The sequence below is a fragment of the Protopterus annectens genome, chromosome 10.part0 (assembly GCF_019279795.1).
Source record: "Protopterus annectens isolate FY-2018-M chromosome 10.part0, PAN1.0, whole genome shotgun sequence".
Lineage (NCBI taxonomy): Eukaryota > Metazoa > Chordata > Ceratodontiformes > Protopteridae > Protopterus > Protopterus annectens.
Window position 1 is genome coordinate 1,272,926,056 of NC_056744.1, and position 23,157 is coordinate 1,272,949,212.

The 23,157-nt window shown below is 43.5% G+C and overlaps 1 protein-coding gene across 1 annotated transcript in view; it reads left to right on the plus strand.

Moving 5' to 3' along the window:
• MRPL55 (mitochondrial ribosomal protein L55) overlaps window positions 1-23,157 on the plus strand; it is a 172,339-nt gene that overhangs the window by 67,508 nt on the left and 81,674 nt on the right. Inside the window, exon 3 of the mRNA XM_044085974.1 lies at window positions 1,604-1,735. Coding sequence (XP_043941909.1) covers window positions 1,604-1,735 — 132 coding nt within the window. The remainder of the gene's footprint in view (window positions 1-1,603; window positions 1,736-23,157) is intronic.

The window sequence follows — 23,157 nt, forward strand, 5'->3', positions numbered from 1 at the left end:
ACTCAGACTGCGCCTCTCTCTAAAGCTGTTATGGATGTAATTTTGGAAGTCAGGAGACCCAGCACTAGGAAATCATATGCAGAAAAATGGAAGAGATTCTGTTCTTGGAACCAGGCAAGAGGGCTCGACCCACTGGTCCCTAATATGCCTCAGATTTTGCAATACCCGACTGAGATGTTGGACAAAGGCCTATCTTTTTCATCTGTTAAAATCCATGCCTCTGCCATTTCAGCTCATTGCAATACGGATTCTCTTATTTTTTCACATCCTCTACTACGACAGTACCTCAGAGGGGCAAAGAATATAAGACCCCCTAGGAGAGCACCAGTGCTTACTTGGGACCTCAGCTAACACTGCCTCCATTTGAACCAGCCAGCACAGCTGATCTAAAATTCTTGTCATGGAAAACTGATCTGCTCCTAGCAATAACTTCAGCAAGAAGAGTTTCGGCGGTGATGGCTATGGAACCTTTCCTCATTTTTCACCAGGACAGGGTTTCTCTAAGGACGAACCCAACATTCATGCCAAAAGTGGTCTCCAATGTGGCCTTCCAAACTATTCATTTGCCTACTTTCTACCCAAATCCCCAGAATAAAGGGGAAAGACTTCTGCACTCTTTGGATATACACAGGCAGCTACGATTTTACTTGGACAAAACAAAAGCTTTCAGAAAAACTGAGCAACTGTTTGTAGCATATGCTGCAGGATCACAAGGAAAACCTATTACAAAGCAGAACATCTCCAAATGGATAGGACACTGCATCCGCTTCTGTTATGCACAACGTGGCAAATCTGTGCCTAAGGGCATTAGGTCTCATTCTACCAGAGCAGCAACCACTTCAGCAGCTTTCCTCAGAGGGGTACCAACCAAAGACATATTAGAAGCTGCAACCTGGAACTCAGTGCACACTTTTACCAAGCACTACCACCTACCTCTCTACTCCAAATCCAGAGCAGGCTTTGCCACTGCAGTTCTGCAGGGCTTGTTAGCCTCGCCAAATCCAATCTAGACCCAGCCACCCTACCTCAGCTTTGGGATTCTACCCAAGTGTAATGACTGCAACAGTGAAACACGATGAACATAGTACAGTTGTGTACCTACCATAAATGTAGATGTTGGAGTGTATTCACTGTTGCAGTCCTGGTTACCCACCCACCATCCCCCTCTTTGCTGGGACTATTCTGTATTTCTCAACTGTATACAACCTATGTGGTGTATTTGCTTTTAGAAGAAAGAAATGTTTATAGTAATATATGCGTGGTTGTTTGGCATATTTTTATCTTTACAGCCTTCATATCTGGGGGCACCTGACATCTGGGGCAAGAAAAACTGAAGAAAATGGCGTCGGTTGCAACTTTTATACCCCTAGCGCACTGACGTCAGGGAAGAGGCGACAGCAACCGACGCCCGACCAAGACTTTGGAACTCTGGCTGACTACGGGTCGCCTGCCAGCAGGATAACCCAAGTATAATGGCTGCAACAGTGAATACAGTCGAACATCTACATGTATGGTAGGTACACAACTGTACTTTTCTTTACTTGGCTCTAGCTGTTCTGATGGTCATACTGTTGAGTACTTAATAATTTCAGTTTTCTCTCAGAAAACAATATGTAGAACTGAAGAAAGTCCACATCATTACATACCACCACTAGGGGACTCCTTAATGTCAAAGACAAGCTACACAGCAGAAGAGAATGCATCACCTGCATGCTACAACCAGCCAGACATTCAGGTAAAGCTCCACAAGATCAGTTAAAAATTATACTGTGAATTTCCTTGCAGTAAAAAAGCCTGTAAAAAAAAAACTTTTAGCTGTAATGGGCGCACACAACTGATGAAGCTTGTACACATGTAAAATAAGAAACATTAGCTTTGAAACACACTGCTCCAGTTCTTCATCAGCTGTAAAAGAACTTTGTGAGGTACTGTCCAGACATTTTCTTTATTGCTGTATGCTCAAAAAAAAAAAAAATCATTAAAAAAGAAAAGAATGTAGTGGTGGAATTTGATTAGCTGCTTGTTACTGCATGCAGATTTGAGGATTGCCTTGACTACACCGAGGAAACCAGTCTAAGAACAGATACAAAGGTGCCAAAAAATTACTTTGGACAACGATTTTAACAAAATAGTAGGATACTGGTTTAGATAGAAATATTTGAAGAAAAAATATACTGTACACACAAGAAGTTTGCGGATACTTAAGATATTCTACTGTCTATGCAGCAGCAGCTAAGGAAACTCAAAGCAAGCAGTTTTAAGTTCTTCACCTGTACCCTGCTCTAATAAGTGTGTTTTGCATTCTTCTTATTTTGTCTATTTAGCTATACCTTTAATTTATTAAATTACTAAGCAAAGTAGAGGTAATAAAATGAACTGTGTGCAGTAAGCGTGCGTATGCCGCATTAGTCAGTCTGGTCTGTAATGGCCATTTGTGAGGTAACACACGTGGCCTAATCAGATTCCTGAAATGAGGTCTGTGTTATCAGAACTCTAACCTTTCTCAGAACTTTGCTGAATTCAGACTTATAGCAAGTACATAGGGATTGGGCGGCCATGGTGGTGCAGCAGTTATTGTTGCCGCCTCACAGCAAGAGGTTCTCTGGTTCGTTCCTCGACTGGGGTGCCTTCTGTGCGGAGTCGGCATGCCCTCCTTGTGGTCAGGTGGGTTTCCTCCGGGTGCTCCGCTTTCCTCCCACATCCCAAAGACATGCTGTAGGTGGATTGGATACTCTAAATTGGCCCTAGGTGTGAGTGTGTGCCTTCCGTGGAAGGTTGGGTGCCAGGCTGGTAACTCAACACCATAAAACTCCACTGCCAATCATGAGCGGACAGGTGATCCGCTGGGGCGAGCCCTAACAGGGAAAAGCTGAAAGAAGAAGAAGCTAGTATATGGGGGTTAATCCTCTCCATTTTTTGTCATGTAATTGAAAGCATGGTGAACACCTGGTTTTATTTGGCAGAACTTTTAACTGATTTAAACAGCGTTTCAGGAAATTTATGCAACGGTCTCTTGCAGTGTTGCAGGCACTGGATCAAATGAGACCGTCACCAAGTAGGTGAATTATTCCCTTTCCCTGTTGATTGTGTGATCTCTGAGTTAGTGTATATAATTAGCAGGGGTGCAAAGAAGGCTCGCCACCCTTGCAGAAACACTTGCATTCGGATAAATCTACTATAGGATAATTCCCAGAGCATGTGCAGAACCTTTGTGGTTTTGACATTATTAACATCTGTTATCTGGGTGTCAGTGTAGCTGGTCATTTGATCAGTGAATTACATGACTGTTTCCCTAACTGTTAGAACAGGATCAGTCATGGAGTGGTGATTATCACAATTTCTGTCTTGGTACATCATAAAGAACTACCTGACAGATGTGTGAACCTGATATTTAAACTTAACTTTTAACAGATTTGATTTTCATATTACTCAGTTTTCATATTACTCCATTTTCATAAATTTAATCGAATACAACAGAACATAATTATAAGTAAAGTATTGGCAGTGACTTAACTCCATTTAAAATAGTTGGCTGTGTAGAAGGAAGTAAAGGTTAGTCACACCAGACAAGAAGATAGCCAGCTAACATGATATATTATTGGACCATTTGACAACTCTGATTAGTAAACGGATGCATGCATTTTACATGGTGCATTTGATAACTTGTCAGTAATGTATTTATTAAAAGAGACAAATGAACCATAAATGCACTCTTTACTTTTCTGAGGATTCTCTGCTAGTCATTAACTCTGTTATCTGGTGACCTCTTTGTTCTTATGGTGAGAGTTTGTCACTCCATTTGTTCCGTGAGGGGCAATAGCCAGTTGCTGAGCTTTCATTCAGGCAGTAATTACAGCTTTTTATTTGCGTATGTAGTAACCTCACCCCGGTGGCTGCTCTCACTGTGGAAGAACCTTTTTGGAGCCCCACCTCAGTGTATGCATAATCTCCACTCATACACTGCAGGGGGATGATGTCACCATCTTGAACGGACAAAGCTCACATCCCCAGTTTATGGCCTACAGGCTTCTGTCCAGATAGTGATGATGGTCCGACTAGTACAAGCAATCCTTCTGTACTGGATAAGCAGGCCCTTCCAGTGCCCAACCCACTAGTCAAACTTGGGTTGTGTGGGTTTTAGTCTGGGCTGTAGCTGTCGATAACACAGAGCCAGGATATTTGGACTAGTTACTTAATTGCATAATTTATTGAACTTCTAAAAAGAGATGAGAAACCATGAGAGAGTTAAAACCCAAATTGCTTATTACACAAATTAGCAGTAGATTGCATAAGCTAGAAGTAGTGATAGTCACTCCTTACCTGAGTGAAAGTATGATACAACACTAAGTAATCCTATGATGCTTTTCATCGGTACATGTCATCCATGATATCCGTCTTTGTCCTGGTTATGGACTATATTGCTCCCGATTGCCAGACACTGCAGGTATGTCAAGGCAGAGTCCCAGTAAAAAAAACGGAATGAATACAATCCTGTAATTGCATTTCCTTTGTAGTAGTTGATGTTTTAGGTGTTTTAGGTGTAAGGAACATGATAATACTGGTTCCAAAAGCGTCAGTCATATTAATCATCCTTATGACCTGGTACACTCTCTGCTTGAACTGACACACAATCATTTGCAAAAGTTCCTATTCTAGTCTGGGATATATAATGTCTTGAAGGCTTGATTACCATATTATGCACATTAACTGACATAGATGTCCCCATTCAACTGCATTTATATCAGTATTGCCATGTGCATGTCCGTTTATATGTTTTTCCTGTTTTCAAACCCACCTCCATAGGTATCACAAGGGATAAGAAACTAAGAGTAATGCTACTCAACGCCTGAAGTCTAAACCTCAAGATGCACGCACTCGAAACTCTCCTTAGCATGGAGAACATCGATATCTGTGCAGTAACAGAAACCTGGTTCAGGGCTCCTGAGAGCACCCCAGCACTACCAGGTTATACCTCATACCATGCTTTTCGGCCCCAAAACTTGGACCGAACCACAAAAGGAGGGGGAGTATCGATATTCATCAAAGATACCCACACCTCCAGGTTGGTGGCAAAGCACGAAGCATCAGAGACTATCCATGTGCAACTAACAGTGGGTAAAACTGCCTTCCAGTTTATAGCCTGTAACAGACCACCCCTCCCAAACCCAGGAACCCCACTCGGCCTTCCTGAGAACACTGGAAAATATGAAGGTCTCTCCAAACACCATTATATTGGGCGACTTCAACTACCCAAACATAGACTGGGAGCATTACTCTAGCTCCAACACCCTAGCCCAAAGGTTCCTAGAATTTATAAACTCAAATGCTATGGAACAACTTGTTACCACTCCCACAAGAGGGGAAAACATACTGGACCTGATCATCACCAACATGGGGACTCTATACTCCAGACCAGTAGTGTATCCCTCACTGGTAAGATCAGACCATAAACTAATCTCACTGGATATTCCCATCCTGACCCCACCCCCTGCCCAGAAAACCACAGTGAAAACCTTCTCTAAAGCAAATTTCACACTCCTCAAAACCGAGGTGGAATCCTTCAAGGCCCCCGGGCCTGTGGAAAATACGGCCCAGACCGCAGAATCCTTTATAAACGCATTCTATGAACACCTTCAGGAATGCATGGATCATGCGATCCCAAATAAAACCAAGACCCAATCCTCCAAAGGCAGACGTCCTGTCTGGTGGACCCCAGCCATAAACAAACTATACAATAGAAGGAGGAAGCTACTAAATGATAGAGCAAAATCCCAAAAAGGGAAGGCATCACTGATCAGTATTAGCAAAAACTACGGGCACTGATAAAATTGTCTAAGGCCAGCTTCAAGAGAAAATTGCACAGGACACTAAGGATAATCACAAGGCTTTCTTTAGTTATGTTAGGAACCTGGGTGGTAATTCCCAGATATACTCAGAATTAGTCCAAAATGACAAAAAATAAACAGAACCCACAAACATTGCCAACATCCTAGCTGACAGGTTCAGTGCAGACTTCTTCCCCACCAAAAGGGCAAATATCTATCCCAGCAGAGTGCTGCCCCCCTGACATCTCAGATGGTCAGGTAAGAGCCGCCCTCTCCAAAGCAAAAAACACAGCATCAATGGGACCAGACGGTGTCCCGGGCTACGTCCTACATGAACTCCAAGAAGAGCTAAACCCAAACATAAAACTACTGTTCAATCTCAGCCTTACTACAGGATATGTGCCCAAAGAGTGGCATACAGCAACAGTGGTCCCTCTCCATAAAGGTGGTGCCTCAACAGATCCTGGAAACTATCGCCCCATAAGCCTGACTAGCTTGGTCTGCAAAGCTATCGAAAGGATCATCATGGACCTCATAAATAAAGATACTGGGGACCTACAGACACTGGATCCTACCCAGTTCGGCTTTAAGGGCAGATCCTGCCTCTTAAACCTGGTTGATTTCTTTGAAACAGTCACCAAGGCCATTGATGAGGGGAAGGTGGTCCACACAGCCTACCTGGACCTCGCAAAAGCCTTCGATACAATACCCCACTCGGGCATTATAGATAAGCTCACCAGCTTAAATATAAACCCCTATGTCACTAGATGGATTGCAAACTGACTCAAGGACAGAACCCACATGGTTAGAATTGCTGGAGCCATGTCAGGCTCCAAACCAGTTACAAGTGGTGTCCCACAAGGCTCAGTCCTGGGACCTCTCTTGTTCGGTATATATTTCTCGGAGGTACAGGCCAACACGGAAGGACTGTGGCTGACCAAGTTCACAGATGACTGCAAACTGGGCACCATAATCGACTCTCCAGCCGACACAAGCATCCTCCAAAAGGGCCTCATAGAAACAGACAACTGGTGCCAGAGCCATGACCTCAAGCTAAATGCCAAAAAGTGTATAGTCATCCCCTTTGGCAAAAACAAAGTGCCCACAAATTACCACATAGGTGGTAATCCATTAAGTACAGAAGAAGTAATTAGGGACCTGGGGACCCAAGTTGATAGCAATCTCTCATTTGACAACCACGTGGCCAAAGTGGTTAGAAAAGCATTTTATATAGCCCACCTAATCATGAAGGGATTCACATCTAGATCAGGGAAGGTCATCGTGCCTCTTTACTCATCCCTCATCAGGCCCATACAATGCCCCTTTTGGGATGTACCTTACCAGACACCTGCAGCAACTGGAAAGACTCCAAAAGTACCTCACCAAGAGGATCAAAGGGCTCAAACAGATGCCATATGCTGCCCAGTTAAAGAAACTCCAGCTCTACTCAGTGACATACCGCCTGTTCAGAGGCGATCTGTGCCTGACGTATAAAGCCATGTCCAACCCAGAATTAATGGACATGCTGCACCTCAGAAAATCCAAATACCATCGAGCTACGCGCTCGAGAGACTTGAACCTCAGCACTGAAATAAATAGCAAATGCTGGAGGGACAGATTCATAACCCAGAGGCTCCCTTCACTCTGGAATAAAATCCCAGTCCAGGTTAGGCAGAGTCCCTCATTGACTCTCTTCAAGAGGAATCTTGATGAGTGGATGGGAGATTGTAGGTTTACCCCGGGTATCACTTCTGTGTCACTGTTAGACAGAGGCACAGTATACTAACTTCGAAAAAGGGCATAGCAAAATAAATTTAAAATGGGTGGCGAAAGCCAAACACATTCTGGCTAGGCTTATAAATGCCCTAGGGCAGATAGCCTAGTATGAACCTATATGCCGTGACATTCAAAATAATTGAGAAGCCTCATTTATTATAAACATTTCCCAGTACCGTACATCTCCTGTCTTGGATAACCAAGACTGTAACATTAGTACATCTGGAAAGCAGTGGTTTAGAATGAGACAACCAGGCTGTCCATTTCACAGCATGATTTAGGGTTGCACTGTTGTTATAATAAAGCAGTAAGCAAAGATTGGAGTTTGCAGTTTTTGTTTGAAAACATGCATGCTGTCTCTGGAGCAATAAAACTAAAACCAGTTGCAGCAAACTGTTGTCAGTCTGAATTATTAGTTTTTGGACCATATACTTATGTTTTTTCCCTTTATCATAGGATACTTAAGTTGTTGATTTGTCAGACTAAATGATGCAGCCATGCCTGTGCTTATGGCATATAGGAGTAAAGCTCTGACAATAGCCCAGGCATCCTGAGTTCGAGTAATGGTATTCCTTTAGTGTCACGATTCACAAAGTGTGTACTGGTCAACAATCTATCCCTGCCCACCAGGTATACATTTTCCCCATTATATACATGGCAACATTGACCACATTGACCACATTTAAAAGTCCCATTTTTACCATTTTCTTTCCTATATCTACTACTCTTTTTCAGTATATCTGTAATATTTCTATCTTTTCTATATGTAAAGATAACCGGTTGTTGAAATATCTTAGTAGATCAGAAAAATTAGAGAACAAATTCCAATTCTTTTGAATAATTTCCTTTATCAGCCCTGAATCCTTATTAAAATCTAGAATAAAAGTCCCTTTATACCTATGTGTATCTTCTTATCATTATCTACAGCTACTTGGGTATTCAACCTCTCACACTTTTTCACCCCTAAAATAAGGCTAAACCTATCCATCCTTCCATTCTTTACTTCCCTCATAACATCTTATCATTTTTTCAGGGTACTTTTCCTCCAATAAACATTCTCTAAGTTACTACATTCTTTCTGTAATGTGTTCATACCATGGCAAATGCCATTCTATACCATGTTGCATATTCTTTTTCACATATAACAATAGCAAGCACCATGCACCTTATTTTACTTAATTCACACACTGTTTGAAATTTGATAGAACTGCATTACAGCTGGTACAGTTTTTATACATTTTTTCTTAAAAAAATAGACCATTCCAGTTCTCACATATTCCTTCCTTCCTATGCTCAAGAAACAAAGCTTGAGGCAGAAGATTCATGTCACGGTCCCAGAGTTTTTTGTTTTGGAAGTCCCTTTGAGTTTTTTGTGACATGGCAGAACACTTTTGCCTCTTTTACCTGGCATCCCTTTAACCTGATTTGCCTCTTTTACATGGCATCTCTTTAATCTGATTTGCCTCTTTTACCTGGCATCTCTTTAACCTGATTTGCCTCTTTTACATGGCATCTCTTTAATCTGATTTGCCTCTTTTACCTGGCATCTCTTTAACCTGATTTGCCTCTTTTACCTGGCATCTCTTTAACCTGATTTGCCTTTACCTGGCATCTCTTTAACCTGATTTGCCTCTTTTACCTGGCATCTCTTTAATCTGATATTTTAACTGTTTGTTGATTCTCTATCTGCATGATGATTTTCCAGCTGAATAGCCTTGGCTTTTTTTTTTTCCTTCTGCATTAATCTTTTGACACTGTTCATGCTTTACAGTATCCTTCTGGGTACTTTGTAATGCCTAGCCAATAAAAAATTGTATAGGCCACATTTTTGTATAGCCCATGCCCAAATACCCTAAAAAGGAAGAATGTGAGAGTGTTCAATCTCGCCTTTGTTCTTACACATGGGTTCGGAGCCGATCCTCGGCTCCGTGCCGGCCGACTGCAAGCTCTGCATCGAGAAGAAGCTCGAGGACATCCAATACCCACAATCCCCCTCTGCCTTTACCTCAGATCTAGTTTGCCGCTGCTGCATACGCATCGCTGGGGACTAGCTCGAGGCTTTTACAGATAAGAATTGTTCTTTCTGTTTAAAAATTTCAAAAAAATTATTTCTTCTTATAGTCAATGAATAGTTAGAGTAGGTGTGTGAGTGGACTTGATCTCGGTTCCTTAGATTAGTTACTTAGTTTAACTAAAGGGTACAGAGTTTTTTTCGGGGCCTACCTCCCCTACTTAAATAACTTGACTAAATATTGTGTAGTGCTATATTACAGGATTTGACACATATACCGGATTTGACTGTGTTTTCTCTTTGGAAGTGACTTTTAATTACTGGACTGTCATTTTTTCTTGTTGTCATGTCAGAAAAATTAAAATCTGGCTTCAAGCGTTGTCAGTGTGGCCAAAAAATGTCGGTCACAGACAACCACAGTTCCTGTGTCTACTGTCTTGGCCCTCTCCACTTACAAGAGGACTGCTCTATTTGTCACTCTTTTAGTGGGAGGGTCATGACAGATAGGCGCAGGAAACTGATGGATAGAGGATTGCTGAAACCCTCTTTCCAGGAGGCCTTGGATGCTTCAGACCAGGCATCCAAGAATTCGAAGGGGTCGAAGGCGTCGGAGCCAAAGACATCGGCTCCGAGCTCTTCGAGTTTAGTTGGATCACCGGTTCCACAGACTTCGGGGCCGAGTATTCAACTGTTGGCAGTTTCCGAGCCTCGAGTCTTGGAACCGGTGATGGAGCTCCCTCCACCGACTCTATTGAGGTCGGCTCCGTCTTCGATCCCTTCGACTCGTTCTTCGAGCCCTTTCCGACACCGACGTGGACCGGGTGGTGCAGAAACTTATGGAGCATACGGCCCTGTCCAAGCTTATTTCGGTCTCCTCTCAATTGATGTCGAGACTTGAAGGCCTGCCACTATCTCCATCTGTTCCTCCTTCGAGACCTGTTCAGTCTTCGGAGCCGGAAGAGGCTGACCTGATGATTGTGGAGCCCTCGGTGCCAGAACCGTCTTTTTCTCGGTCGGCACCGTTTACCTCGACTCCATCCGATCCGGTACCGGAGTCTCGGGCCGAAGGTCTGTCCTGGGTTCGGGACCGAGTCGGACCGATGTTTCGGTTCCGACTCTCCTCTCGGGCCTCGGCACGGATCGATTCGGTTCCGTCCTCGGGGTCGGTGCCTTCGGCTCCTGTTTCGGGGATTCTTCCCATTTCTTCGGAACCGGGAGATACCTCGACTCGGGACCCGGGGGCCTTTGACCTCATGAGGAAGGTGTTGTCTACTCAGACAACCACATCAGCAGGTACAGCTTCTCCTCCCCGCAAAGGACCGTTATCCTCCTCTGCACCCACGGCCACGTCCAAGCGTCGGGCACCAGTGTCTCAGCCACCCCTGGAGGGTGCCCCCTCTTCCTCGGAGGCTTCTTCGGATGTTCCCCACGAAGAAGTTCCTAGGAAAAGACTGTGTAAGAGGAGACACTTGGATTCTCCACAAGAATCCTTGACATCTGATACTGACTTAGATGAGTCAGAAGGGTCCCCTAAGTCACCTTCAGAGGATGTCTCTTTGCTGACATCTTGGAGATCCTTAAACAGAGAGGTGACTGGCAAGCCCTCCCCTTCTGAGGATGAGTCAGTTTTGCTGAAGGCATTTGGTGCCCGTCCTTCCTCCTCCTGGGTCACTCCGCCCTTTGATGAGTTAATGGATTTGATTGCTCGAAGGTGGGAGACTCCTGACACGTGGAACCTGTCCCTAGGAAGCCAAATAAGTACATCACGGCACCACAGGACAAAGCTTACCTTACCAAAGGAGTTCCGTAGACGCCATGGTGGTGGCAGCGCCACGAAAAGGAGATGTCGGAGTCTTCCTCATCTGTCCATCCGCCTAACAAAGATTCTAGGACCATGGACAGATATGGGAAGCGCATTTTCAGTTCAGCGGCTTTCTCTATGCGTTCCCTGAACTATTTGACCCATTTTACACGTTTACAGAGGGATCTAGTCAAAGAGTTGGGAGATACCCTCCAGGGTGCTACAGATGCCGCTGTCTCAGAGAAAGTTACAGCGCATCTCAACACCCTAACGTCCATTGTGAACTTCGTCCATGAGGCTGATATCCTATGCAGTCGAAGGATCGAGTAGGGCAGCGGCTTCAGCGATTGCTCTTCGTAGGCAATCCTGGATGCGCTTATGTTCGTTTGCGGAAGCCTTCAAGTCTTCCTTTACTAACGCCCCATTTGATGGAGCCACACTGTTTGGCCCTAAAGTAAAGGAGACCCTTACCCGGTGTGAACAGGAGGGAAAGACTCTGTCTGCTGTCGGAGTCCGTTTTTCCACCCCTTCTAGACCGTACCCCAAAGGGCAACGTGGTGGGAAAATGTGGTTTCGAAAACCCCAAAGGTCTTTTCCAGACACACAGGGTGATGCCCCCTCTAGAGGCAGAGGGGGGGGCAGAGGTGGAAGACGCCACCCTGGCGGCAGAGGGGGTCCGCAAAACCAAGGTGACAGGGATAACCTCCCTGGCAAACCTTTTCAGCACTCCTGAAAGGAGGCCCGACTGTCCTGCTCTGGAGGCAGTCGGGGGTCGCTTAGCTTTATACCCTCAGGCCTGGCAAAACCTTTCTTCAGACAATTGGGTAAAAAGCGTGGTTACCAGAGGTTACAAAATCCCATTTCTATCCACCCCCATTCCAAAGAAGAAACTCCCAGATGTACCACCCCATCTGCGAGACCCAGCAGCTACAGAAATTTCAAAGCTGCTAAGAAAAAGAGTCATCCAACCAGTCCCAGCGGACCAAATAGGATTCGAACTTACTCAAGGTTCTTTTAGTTCCAAAGAAAACAGGGGACTGGAGGCCGATTCTGGACCTAAGTCATCTCAACACCTTTGTCAAGAAGGAAAAGTTCCGAATGGTCACGCTTCAATCGATCCTTCCATTCTTACAGAAGGACGACTGGATGTGCTCAATAGATCTGAAGGACGCATATTACCACATCAAAATGGCCAGGGCGTCCAGAGATCACTTGCGCTTCCGGCTGGGAGCCAGTCACTATCAGTTTCGAGCCCTGCCCTTTGGTCTGACCACAGCCCCCAGGGTCTTCACCAAATGCATGGCAGTGGTAGCGTCTCATCTGAGGTGCCTAGGATTCCAGGTGTTTCCGTATCTGGACGACTGGCTCCTGTCTGCCACCACCAGGCGTCAACTGATACAAGCCAGGGATTACACCTTACAACTTTGTACACACCTTGGCATCTCAGTAAATTTCGAAAAATCGTTGCTACAGCCATCACAGCATATCTTATTCATAGGAGCGGAGTTCGATACTCTTCAGTTAGTTCTAAAACTCCCAACAGAAAGAATAGTTGCACTTCAATCCAACATTTCCCTTCTGCTGTCGTCCAGGAAATCCCCAGCAAAAATTGTTCTGAAAGTTCTGGGTCTCATGGCAGCTTCTCTCATAGCAATACCATTGGGAAGACTGCACATGAGAGTGCTACAATGGCTTCTATTTGCTCAATGGTCATTCCAACAACTTCCACTAACTCACGAGATATTGATAACGAAAACATGCAAATCGCAACTAATGTGGTGGTTACAGACTTGCAACCTATCCAGCGGAAGACCATTTGTGCTACCCGCACCGTCAGCGACGATAACCACGGACGCTTCCCTGATAGGGTGGGGGGGCATCTTTCAGGGACAGACAGTCCAAGGCGAATGGACCAATCTGGAGTACAATCTGCACATCAATGTTCTGGAGTTGAGGGCAGTGTTTTTGGCGTTGCAACACTTTGCTCCCCTTCTTCCTCCAGGGACTATTGCAGTTCAGACAGACAACATGTCCGTAGTCTGGTACATAAACAAGCAAGGGGGAACCAGGTCCTACCAACTATGCAGAGAGGCCATGAGAATTTGGCAATGGGCAGAGTCCACCGGTCGCTTTCTAATCGCAACGCACATCCCGGGGTCATCCAACGTCATAGCCGACAGGCTGAGCAGGGCAATTCTATTGCCTCACGAGTGGTCCCTCAAACAGTCAGTTGCGGAGAAGATTTTTCGCAAATGGGGCCAGCCTACCTGCGATCTGTTTGCGTCTCCAATGAACGCCAAATGCAGGAGCTACTTTGCCCTATTACCCTCCAGGGAAGTCCCAAGGGACGCTGGTGCACGCTTGGCCCCCGGGTCTCCTTTATGCTTTTCCTCCATTTCCCCTGATTGCAAAGTTTCTGCAGAAAGCAAACAACCTTCAGAGGACTATAATTCTCATTGCTCCGTTCTGGCCTCGTCAAATTTGGTTCCCCTTTCTCTTGCGCCACCGCATTCGGGGACCTTGGATGCTGGACCCAGAGCCAGATCTACTGACTCATTCGTCAGGAGTTCCTCACCCATCCCTGGAATCTCTCCATCTAGCAGCTTGGCTGCTCCGCTTCCCTTTTTAGCCAGGTCAATCCCCCTTACATCGGCGGTTCAAGATATCTTGGTAGCTTCTCATAAAGTTTCCACTGTAAAAACTTATACTAGTAAATGGAAACGTTTTGTCATCTGGGCTGAGTCACATCAGCTGGACCCTGTTACAGCCCCGTTGAATAAGGTCTTAGAATTTCTAACCGATTTATTTCAGGAAGGAGCTTCTCCGGCTACCTTAAGAGTACAGTTGGCTGCCATTTCTAGCTATCATATAGAAGAAAGTGGTGCACCTATTATGGCTCACAGACTCTGTAAAGCCTTTTTAAAAGGTTCTTTTCACATCAGACCACCAGTCAGAAGTCCCACATCACCATGGAATTTAAATTTATTGCTCTCTAAATTGATGTTACCACCCTTTGAACCAGCTTCGAGTTGCACCTTGAAATTTTTGTCATGGAAAACATTATTTCTGGTGGCTATTACATCGGCTAGACGGGTGTCTGAGCTACAAGCCCTTTCAGTCAAACATCCCTATTTAATTTTTCATTCTGACAGAGTATCCCTTCGCACTAATCCATCCTTTCTTCCCAAAGTTTGTTCTACTAGTAATATTAACCAGTCCATTGAATTACCCACCTTCTTTAAAGACCACTCTAATAAATTAGAGTATATGTTGCACAAACTGGACGTCCATAGACAACTCAGATTTTATTTGGATAGAACAAAAGATCACAGGAAATCTGATCAGCTATTTATAGCTTTTGCTGACAGCAGAAAGGGTCTTGCAGTTACGAAACGAACTCTTTCGAAGTGGCTAACTGATTGTATCATTTTTGTTTGAGAATTCTGATCAAACATTATCAGCAAAACCCAGAGGACATTCTACCAGATCAATTTCTACATCTTTGGCTCATGCAGCTCGCTTACCTTTAGACATCATTTGTGCGGCTGCTACTTGGGCTAAACCACATACATTTATTTCTCATTACAAAGTGGACAGGGTTTCTAGGGATAGGGCAACCTTTGGTTCCACTGTGCTCAAGAACGTTCTCCCTTGAGTTCCTCAGGATCATGGAGCTAGGGACGCTACCCATGTGTAAGAACAAAGGCGAGATTGAACACTCTCACATAAAGAAGTTATGTCCTTACCATAACGTTCCATGTGGAGTGTTCATCTCGCCTTGGTTATTACACTCCCACCCTTCCCACCCTTAGGAAGAACGTTCGATTTGGTGCCTGGTCTGGAGTATTTTCCTTCTGCTGTTGCAGTATTGCTGTTACTATCATACTCTTGGTATGTTTGTATATATATGTACTTTATGTATATAGTTAGCAGGTGTGCGTGCTGTATGTCTGGTTTGCTTGCAAACTAGATCTGAGGTAAAGGCAGAGGGGGATTGTGGGTATTGGATGTCCTCGAGCTTCTTCTCGATGCAGAGCTTGCAGTCGGCCGGCACGGAGCCGAGGATCGGCTCCGAACCCATGTGTAATAACCAAGGCGAGATGAACACTCCACATGGAACGTTATGGTAAGGACATAACTTCTTTTTATGGGCCATGGCTAGAAGTTCCGGATAACAGGCCTTTGGAACTATCAGCGACTGCATCGCTTCTCTCTCTGACCCTGTTTGTCTAATTTCTGTACTACCACCTTTTTTTCAAGTATGTAGACTGCTTCTGCCCTTAAGGATTAGAGTCCCCCTTGCCTGTCCCCCTCAAGTGTTATAAACCGTGATCTGATATTTGTGCTTTCTTAATTCTCTCTCTGTTGGCAATCCTCTGCAGTTCTGCTTGTAACAGAAGTACACATCTTGTGGGATCTCATCAAACACTACCAAATACTTTTTTATATGCCCACCTCCCTAGTCCAATTAAACTTTGGTCAGTAGTACTTGAAAAGGTGTCCATCATGTGGCCGTATCCAGAGGAGAATGATCTGGCATGCAACATTTATTTCCAATAAATGCAGGCTTAAAAATAGATTTTATATGATTCAGTCCCTCCACTTAGTTGCTTAGCACCTTTAATACTCTCCCACATTCCAGCACCAATAATGCACAATGCTTCTCCTTCATCTCCAGATCACATTTGTGTACAGACTGAGACACAAGACCTGGCTCTTCAGCATTTAGAGTGCCCTCATTTCCAGGAAAGGTTATCCATTTTTGGCTTGCAGGACAGAGCTTTGTCATCTTTTTTTTTTTCTTAATTTCATGACCTGGAAGTAGCCTTTTTTACATTTTTAAAACTAGTTGATAGTTTTCCTTACTGCTCCCATTGCAGTACAATTTGATGCTATACAGGTGGTTAGGTTAATACTTAAGCATTCTTGTTTTGTTTTTCCTTTGAGATGTGGGAAATGGATAAGGCTTCTAGACATCATAAATGTATGAAATATGATTTAAGATCCTCCCTTAGGAGACGCAGGTGATCTGTGTTGTGTGTTGGCGGAATAACCTAAAGTGTGGGAATTGTGTAAAATATGGGTTCCATATTCTGCACAAACACAGAGTAAAGCTTATTTTAAAAGGTTTATTACCTTTCGATTGTGGGAGTAAACTTACGAAGGATGAAGAAAAGAGGAAACAAAGATACAGTGATACCAAACAGCCAGACAAGTCTTCTTGTCCTCGTGAAGTTGCAAGGGTGGAAGTGTCTCTTCCTCAGAATGTCTCACCTCTGGCTTCTCAAGAGCTGGCAGAGGCCAGTGGGTCTTCCAATGAGATATTTGTGTGATTCTTATTCCTTTTCCTTAGTGGGAAATTCATCAGAGAAAGAACTGTTTTTTTTTTTATTTATAGTCCAAGCCCCTCCTCTTCAGTGTCAGAGTATTTTTCACATAGACTTTGAGAAGATGATGAGAGCTCTAGCCAAAGCACAGGTCATCTATGTCAGTGTCTTCTGTCTTGGAGGGGAGTCCAAGTAGAGTACAATGTAAATATGTGACCTAGTCTGAATCTTCTTGCAGCAAACCTTGCAACATTGCATGTCTTTCTGGAGTGAGGTTTAGTTTTGTTTTAATTTGTAATACATTTATACAATGGGAAATGGAATCCCATATCATTTTATGCATTTTCTTTCAAATATTACACTTTACTCAAAAGGCAAATACAATGCAGCTTCCTTTATCATCTAAACAGTTTTCTGCTTCAGTTTGCTGTACCACCAATGCAGCTAGTACACTTTTCACATATTTTCCCTTAATAACAATAATATTTTTCCCAGTCCGTTACAGTTCGCTCCACACAAACACTTGGGGGAGTTTGGTGAACAGAAAAAGGCTCAGACATCCCACTGCAGCAAACAGGACAGCAAATGTACACCCAAAAGTAACAACATTTCAGAATTAGCCACAAAAAACAAGAAGATAGTGCTTACGGGAGCAAAGCTCCAACAATAAAACAACAGGTAAGCACCTTAGAAGCCAAACAAAGAGTAGTGTAGACGAAAAAAAATGTAATGTTCACACAAATCCACAAGGACAACAATGCACAAAATGCTTAACTGCTTCATTGCGTTTTTCGTTCCAAATGGATCTTCATCAGATGCAAAACGGCTATTGCAATCAATTAAATCTTTAAATACTCCATTTGAAATCAATTGAACCAATCAATTTCATTATTTGTTGTTACTCATAAATATTCATAAAGACATGCTGACACCCTACTAAATATTTACAAACAAAATATAAATTACCATACTAAAAGTAATTCATTTCTACCATCCATATAAATGCACATATTAAATCATCAACTACAATATATTAATACACTTATTTCATCTAACTACATATAAAATACAAATAAATATAATTGTATATAAATATCTAACTAAAACTCTTTATTAAAATTTAATAATGATGCTGCCATCTAGTGGCTAAAAGTGATATTACTAGCATTTCTAAAACAGGCTGAGCAGAGAGATCTAGGAGCTATAGCAAGTCTTTCAAACAATAAATAGCACAAATAAATAAATAACTTAATGTGCAAAACCTTTTCAATTTTCAATGATTATAAAAAAGCCGCGGTGGTGCAGCGGTAGCGTTGTTGCCTCACAGCAAGAGGTTCTCCCGTTCAATTCTCTGCTGCAGCGCCTTCTGTGTGGAGTCTGCATGCCCTCCCCGCGTTCGAGACATGCATGAATGGGCGTGCCTTTGTTGCAAGTTGGGTGTCGGGCTGGCACCTCAGCACCGTAAAAATCTACTGTCAATCATTAGCAGACCGGAGTTCTGCTGTGGCGACCCCTAACTGGGAAAAGCCGAAAGAAGAACATTAAAAACAAGTAAATATACATATAACCTCAAACCATCAGTTTTAAAAAAAACATGTATTGTGTATATTATGAAGTACATAGCATAGGGACATATTAAAAGAAAACAGCAAATTTATCCACAGAATAAATAGTAATATATTTTCTCTATTTCATCATGTTTTGGACCCCTTAAAATTTTTAAATATATGTCATAACTTTGCTGATCTAAGTTTTAAAATGGGCATTAGGGATACATTCTCATTCAAACCTGGGGGTCTACAGGCATCAAGTACCAACTGCCAGTATAATTCCCGAACCTCTATTTTATTTTCCCAATCCCCTCATAGGGGATGAATTCTAATGCAAAAAACTTAAACACAGCTTCCTTACAAGTTTTGGTATGCTTATACAATGCATTATTACCATCAGCTTTACGAATATCACATATATGTTCATGTATCCTTTTTAATGCCCTCTCCGTTTTACCAAATGTAAAAGGAGGGGCATTTCACACATATAACTAAATATATTATTCCTTATTTCATTATCCTGAAATGTCGTCAGTTAGCAATCCGACTTCCGGAGTTCACAAAAAAACGCAAAGAAAAAGACAGAGACAGACCGTCTAGGTCCAATACCGATGACAAAGCTTCTCCTAAGCCAGTCGCTGGTTCGCCGGTTCTCAGGCTCTTTCGCAGCCCCTGATACCCGCTACTTTTGAGTCGCAGGCCTCTACCGAAACCCATTCGGAGTCCGGTATGCCGTGAGATTCTCAGAGTATTGAACCCGCAGATGTCTCTCCCTTGGATGGGTCCGGAGCCGCTGAGCAGGCACCGGCTTCTGAGGGCGTTTTCAGGCCTCAACATTTTTATATCAAACTGACGCCAGCCTCAAAAACAAGGTCAAAAACCTCTATGTCTAAAAAATCGACGCATGAGCCACGTGCGCAGGCCCCTATGCCTCAAAAACAGATCAAAATGGCTGAGGACTTAATTACCTTGATCAGGTGTTCCCAACCCCCCCTGCTAAGAGTCCTAGGCAAGGCACTCATTATGAATCTTCAGATCAGGTTTCCATTTCTTCTGATTTCTCTTCTGATCAGGAATTTTCTATTCCACCCTATGAGGATTCTGATGCAGAGGAATCCATCCCATCTGCTTCTCCTCCTGAGGATTACTCTTTTGGAGAGACTTTGCATACTTTAAGGGAACATTTTCACTGGGAGAGTCAGGACTTCTCTGACTTAAAAAAGAGGCTTAGAGATTTCTTCCTTCTTCCTCAGCATAGGCCTTTGGCAATACCTCCTGTATTAGACATTGTTGATGATGTGTTTTCGGAATCAAGCATGGCTCCTGATTCCCTTCCTCCGGCTCCTAGTAAGCCAGACATATTACAAGGTTCCTGACTCCCACAAATTTCTATTCAAAAATCCTGCTGCTGATCCTGAGACTATTTCACAGGGTCCCAAGGGTGTAAAGGCTTCTTACCCCCTCTGATAGAGATTCCAGGGCGCTGGATAGATGGGGAAAGCAAGGTTTGTACGTCTGCTACCTTGGCAATCAGGGCCTTAAACTGCCAGTTTCATATGCTTAAATATCAACAGCATGTTATGGGTTACTGAAACAGAAAATTATGTTGATTTCTGATTGTGTGGAAAATGTTACAGGAATTATTGCATTTAGCAGAACAGATTGGAAAGCATACTTTGCAATGTGGTTTTGATTACTTGGAGGCCTCTTACAGGGCTGCAGTTACTGGATCTGTGATTAGAAGGCATGCCTGGATCAAGGAGCAAAGTCTGCCTGATCATGTTAAAGCTAAATTGTTGGATGCCCCCTTGCAGCATGATACTCTGTTTGGTAATAAGGCAGAAGAGGTTTTAAGGAAAATGGAAGACAAAGCTAAATCTATGCAAACTGTAAAATATTTCTTGCAAGTGCAGCCTCACAGGTTCAGTAGGCACTGGTCTACTAAAAATTGGTCCTTTCCTGTGTCCAACAGAGCCACTTAAGGCAAATCCAGGTGCTCAAAAGGTTCCAGATACCAATCACAGGGTTCTTGCAGGTCAAAGCAATGGGGTGCCTCCACCTCCAAATCTGGAGGAAACAAAGCACAACCCTACAGTAAGCAGTCTCAATGACTTTCCTCTACCATCACCAAGCACTTATCTTTTGGCAGCCCCCTTGGGGGGGAAACTAGCACTTCATGCTCAAAATTGGCAGTTAATTACCCAGGACAAGTGGGTATTAAACATAGTATCCCAGGGGTACAGATTTCATTTCCATACTTTGCCAATTCCAAACAGATGGAGATCTGCCACAAAATCAGTGGACAGAGGCTCATAAACAGTTATGTCCCTCATGGATATGGGGGCTATTCAACCAGTACCAGAAAAGGAAAAAGTGCAAGGTTTTTATTCAAGACTTTTCCTGGTAACCAGAAAAGACATTTCTGGTGTCCAGTACTGGACTTATCGATTTTGAACACGTTCCTGGACATTCCAAAATTCAAAATGCTGACTTTACAAAAGCTACTGCCTATGCTGGGCAGGAACACTTGGTTAGTGACTCTAGACTTAAGAGGCATACCTGCATATCCCAATAAGGAAATCATGCAGAAGATACCTCCGCCTCAAGGCAAGATTTTTGCATTACCAATTCTCTGCACTGCCCTTTGGCTTATCTGCTGCGCCCAGGGTCTTTACAAAGTGCCTGGCACCAGTAATTGCATTCTGCAGACAAAGAGGAATACAAATTTATCCTTATCTGGACGACTGTCTCATTCAATTAGAGGACAAGGACACTCTTCTTCAACATCTGGCATTTGTAAAAAGGCTTTTAACATGCCTAGGGTACACTATAAACGAAAAGAAATCCCAACTGGTACCGTCTCAAAAAATTACATTCCTGGGTGCAAGCTTGAATACAACTGCCCAAATGGCTTACCTTACGCCAGACAAACAAAGGCAACTGACAATATACTTCAAACAAATGGCAACAAAAACCCAGTTATTTGCAAGACAAATTATGCAGGTTTTGGGGTTCATGGCATCCTGCATTCTACTAATTCCATATGCAAGACTGCATATGAGGAAACTTCAGTGGTACCTGAAAAGTTTATGGAGCCAACATTGCCACAGTCTGGAATCGATAATTCCTCTCATTCCCTGCCTACAACAGGAGTTTCTTTGGTGGTCGGAGACATGTCACCAAAACAAGGGACTGTCATTCACTCTACCCCCTTGCAGACTAGCCATGGCATTGTGGAACACAGCTTTGACTTACCAAATACATCTTCAAGCTCAATTCCTGCCAGGAAAACAAAACAAAACACTCTGGCAGACAACCTAAGCAGAAATCTTATGGACCCACACGAATGGAAACTGGATCCACAAATCTTCAGCATTTTAACACGGAAATGGGGGAGCCCAGACATAGATCTATTTGCCTCTCCCCAAGATTATCAGCTGGACAAATTCTGCAAAAGAATTCATCACAAAAAAGCATGGAAAGTAGATGCCCTATCCCTCAAACCTATCAGTCTATGGTTTTCCCCCTCTGCCTCTTCTCTCCAAGGTCTTACTAAAAGTCAGACAGGAAAAAACAAAAATTATCCTAGTTGCTCCGGACTGGCCTCGACAACACTGGTACCCACTTCTAAGGAATATGTCTCAACTTCCCCCTTGGTAATTGCCTCAAATACCCCATCTACTGTCTCAGCAGAAAATCAGATTTTGCACACTCTGCTCCAAACTCTGAACCTTGCAACATGGCTGATCATTTAATTATTCAAACAGCACTTCTCAGTAAGTCTGTGATGGATGTCATTTTGGAAGCCAGAAGGCCTAGTACTAGAAAATCGTATGCTGATAAATGGAAGATATTCTGTGCTTGGAACCAAGCACAAGGAGCAGACACAGCAAGGCCCAATATTCCTCAGATTTTACAATATTTGACTGAGATGCTTGACAAGGGCCTACCTTTTTCTTCAATAAAAATCCATGCCTCTGCCATCTTGGCTCATTACAACACAGAGCCTCCCCTCTTCTCATCCTTTGCTTAAACAGTATCTTAGAGGGGCCAGAAATTTAAAGCCTCCCAGAAGATCACCAGCTCCTGCATGGGACATCAATTTTGTGCTGGAAAAACTCACCCTGCCTCCTTTTGAACCAGCAGCTACTGCGGATATAAAATTTCTATCTTGGAAAACAGCTTTTCTCTTGGCAGTCACTTCAGCAAGAAGGGTTTCAGAACTACAGGCTCATGGCTGTGGAGCCTTTTATTACATTTTACCCAGACAGCGTGTCCCTCAGGAACAATCCTTCTTTTATGCCTAAGGTGGTATCCAGTGTGGCTCTTAACCAGACAATTCACTTGCCAAATTTTTAGCCAAATCCGCAGAATGAGAGGGAGCGGATTCTGCATTCATTGGACGTACACAGACAACCAAGATTCTACTTGAACAGGACCAAATCTCTAAGAAAGTCTGAGCAACTACTGGTAGCATTTGCTGCAGGGTCAGAGGGGAAGGCTATATCAAAGCAAACCATTTCTGAGTGGATAAGCCACTGCATTCATTTCTGCTACCTGCACCATGGTAAACCTGTGCCCAAGGGGATCAGATCTCATTCCACCAGGGCTGCCTCTACCTCAGCAGCTTTTCTCAGAGGGGTTCCAACCAAAGACATTCTAGAGGCTGCTACTTGGAGCTCTGTTCATACCTTCACAAAGCATTATTGTTTACCTCTCTTCTCCAAGTCCAGGGCAGGCTTTGCCACTGCAGTTCTGCAGGGCCTTATAGTCGCTCTTAATGCTGTTTAGCTCCATCCTCCCATCCATAGCTTTGGGATTCTACCCAAATGTAATGACTGCAACAGTGAAACATGAAGAACATAGT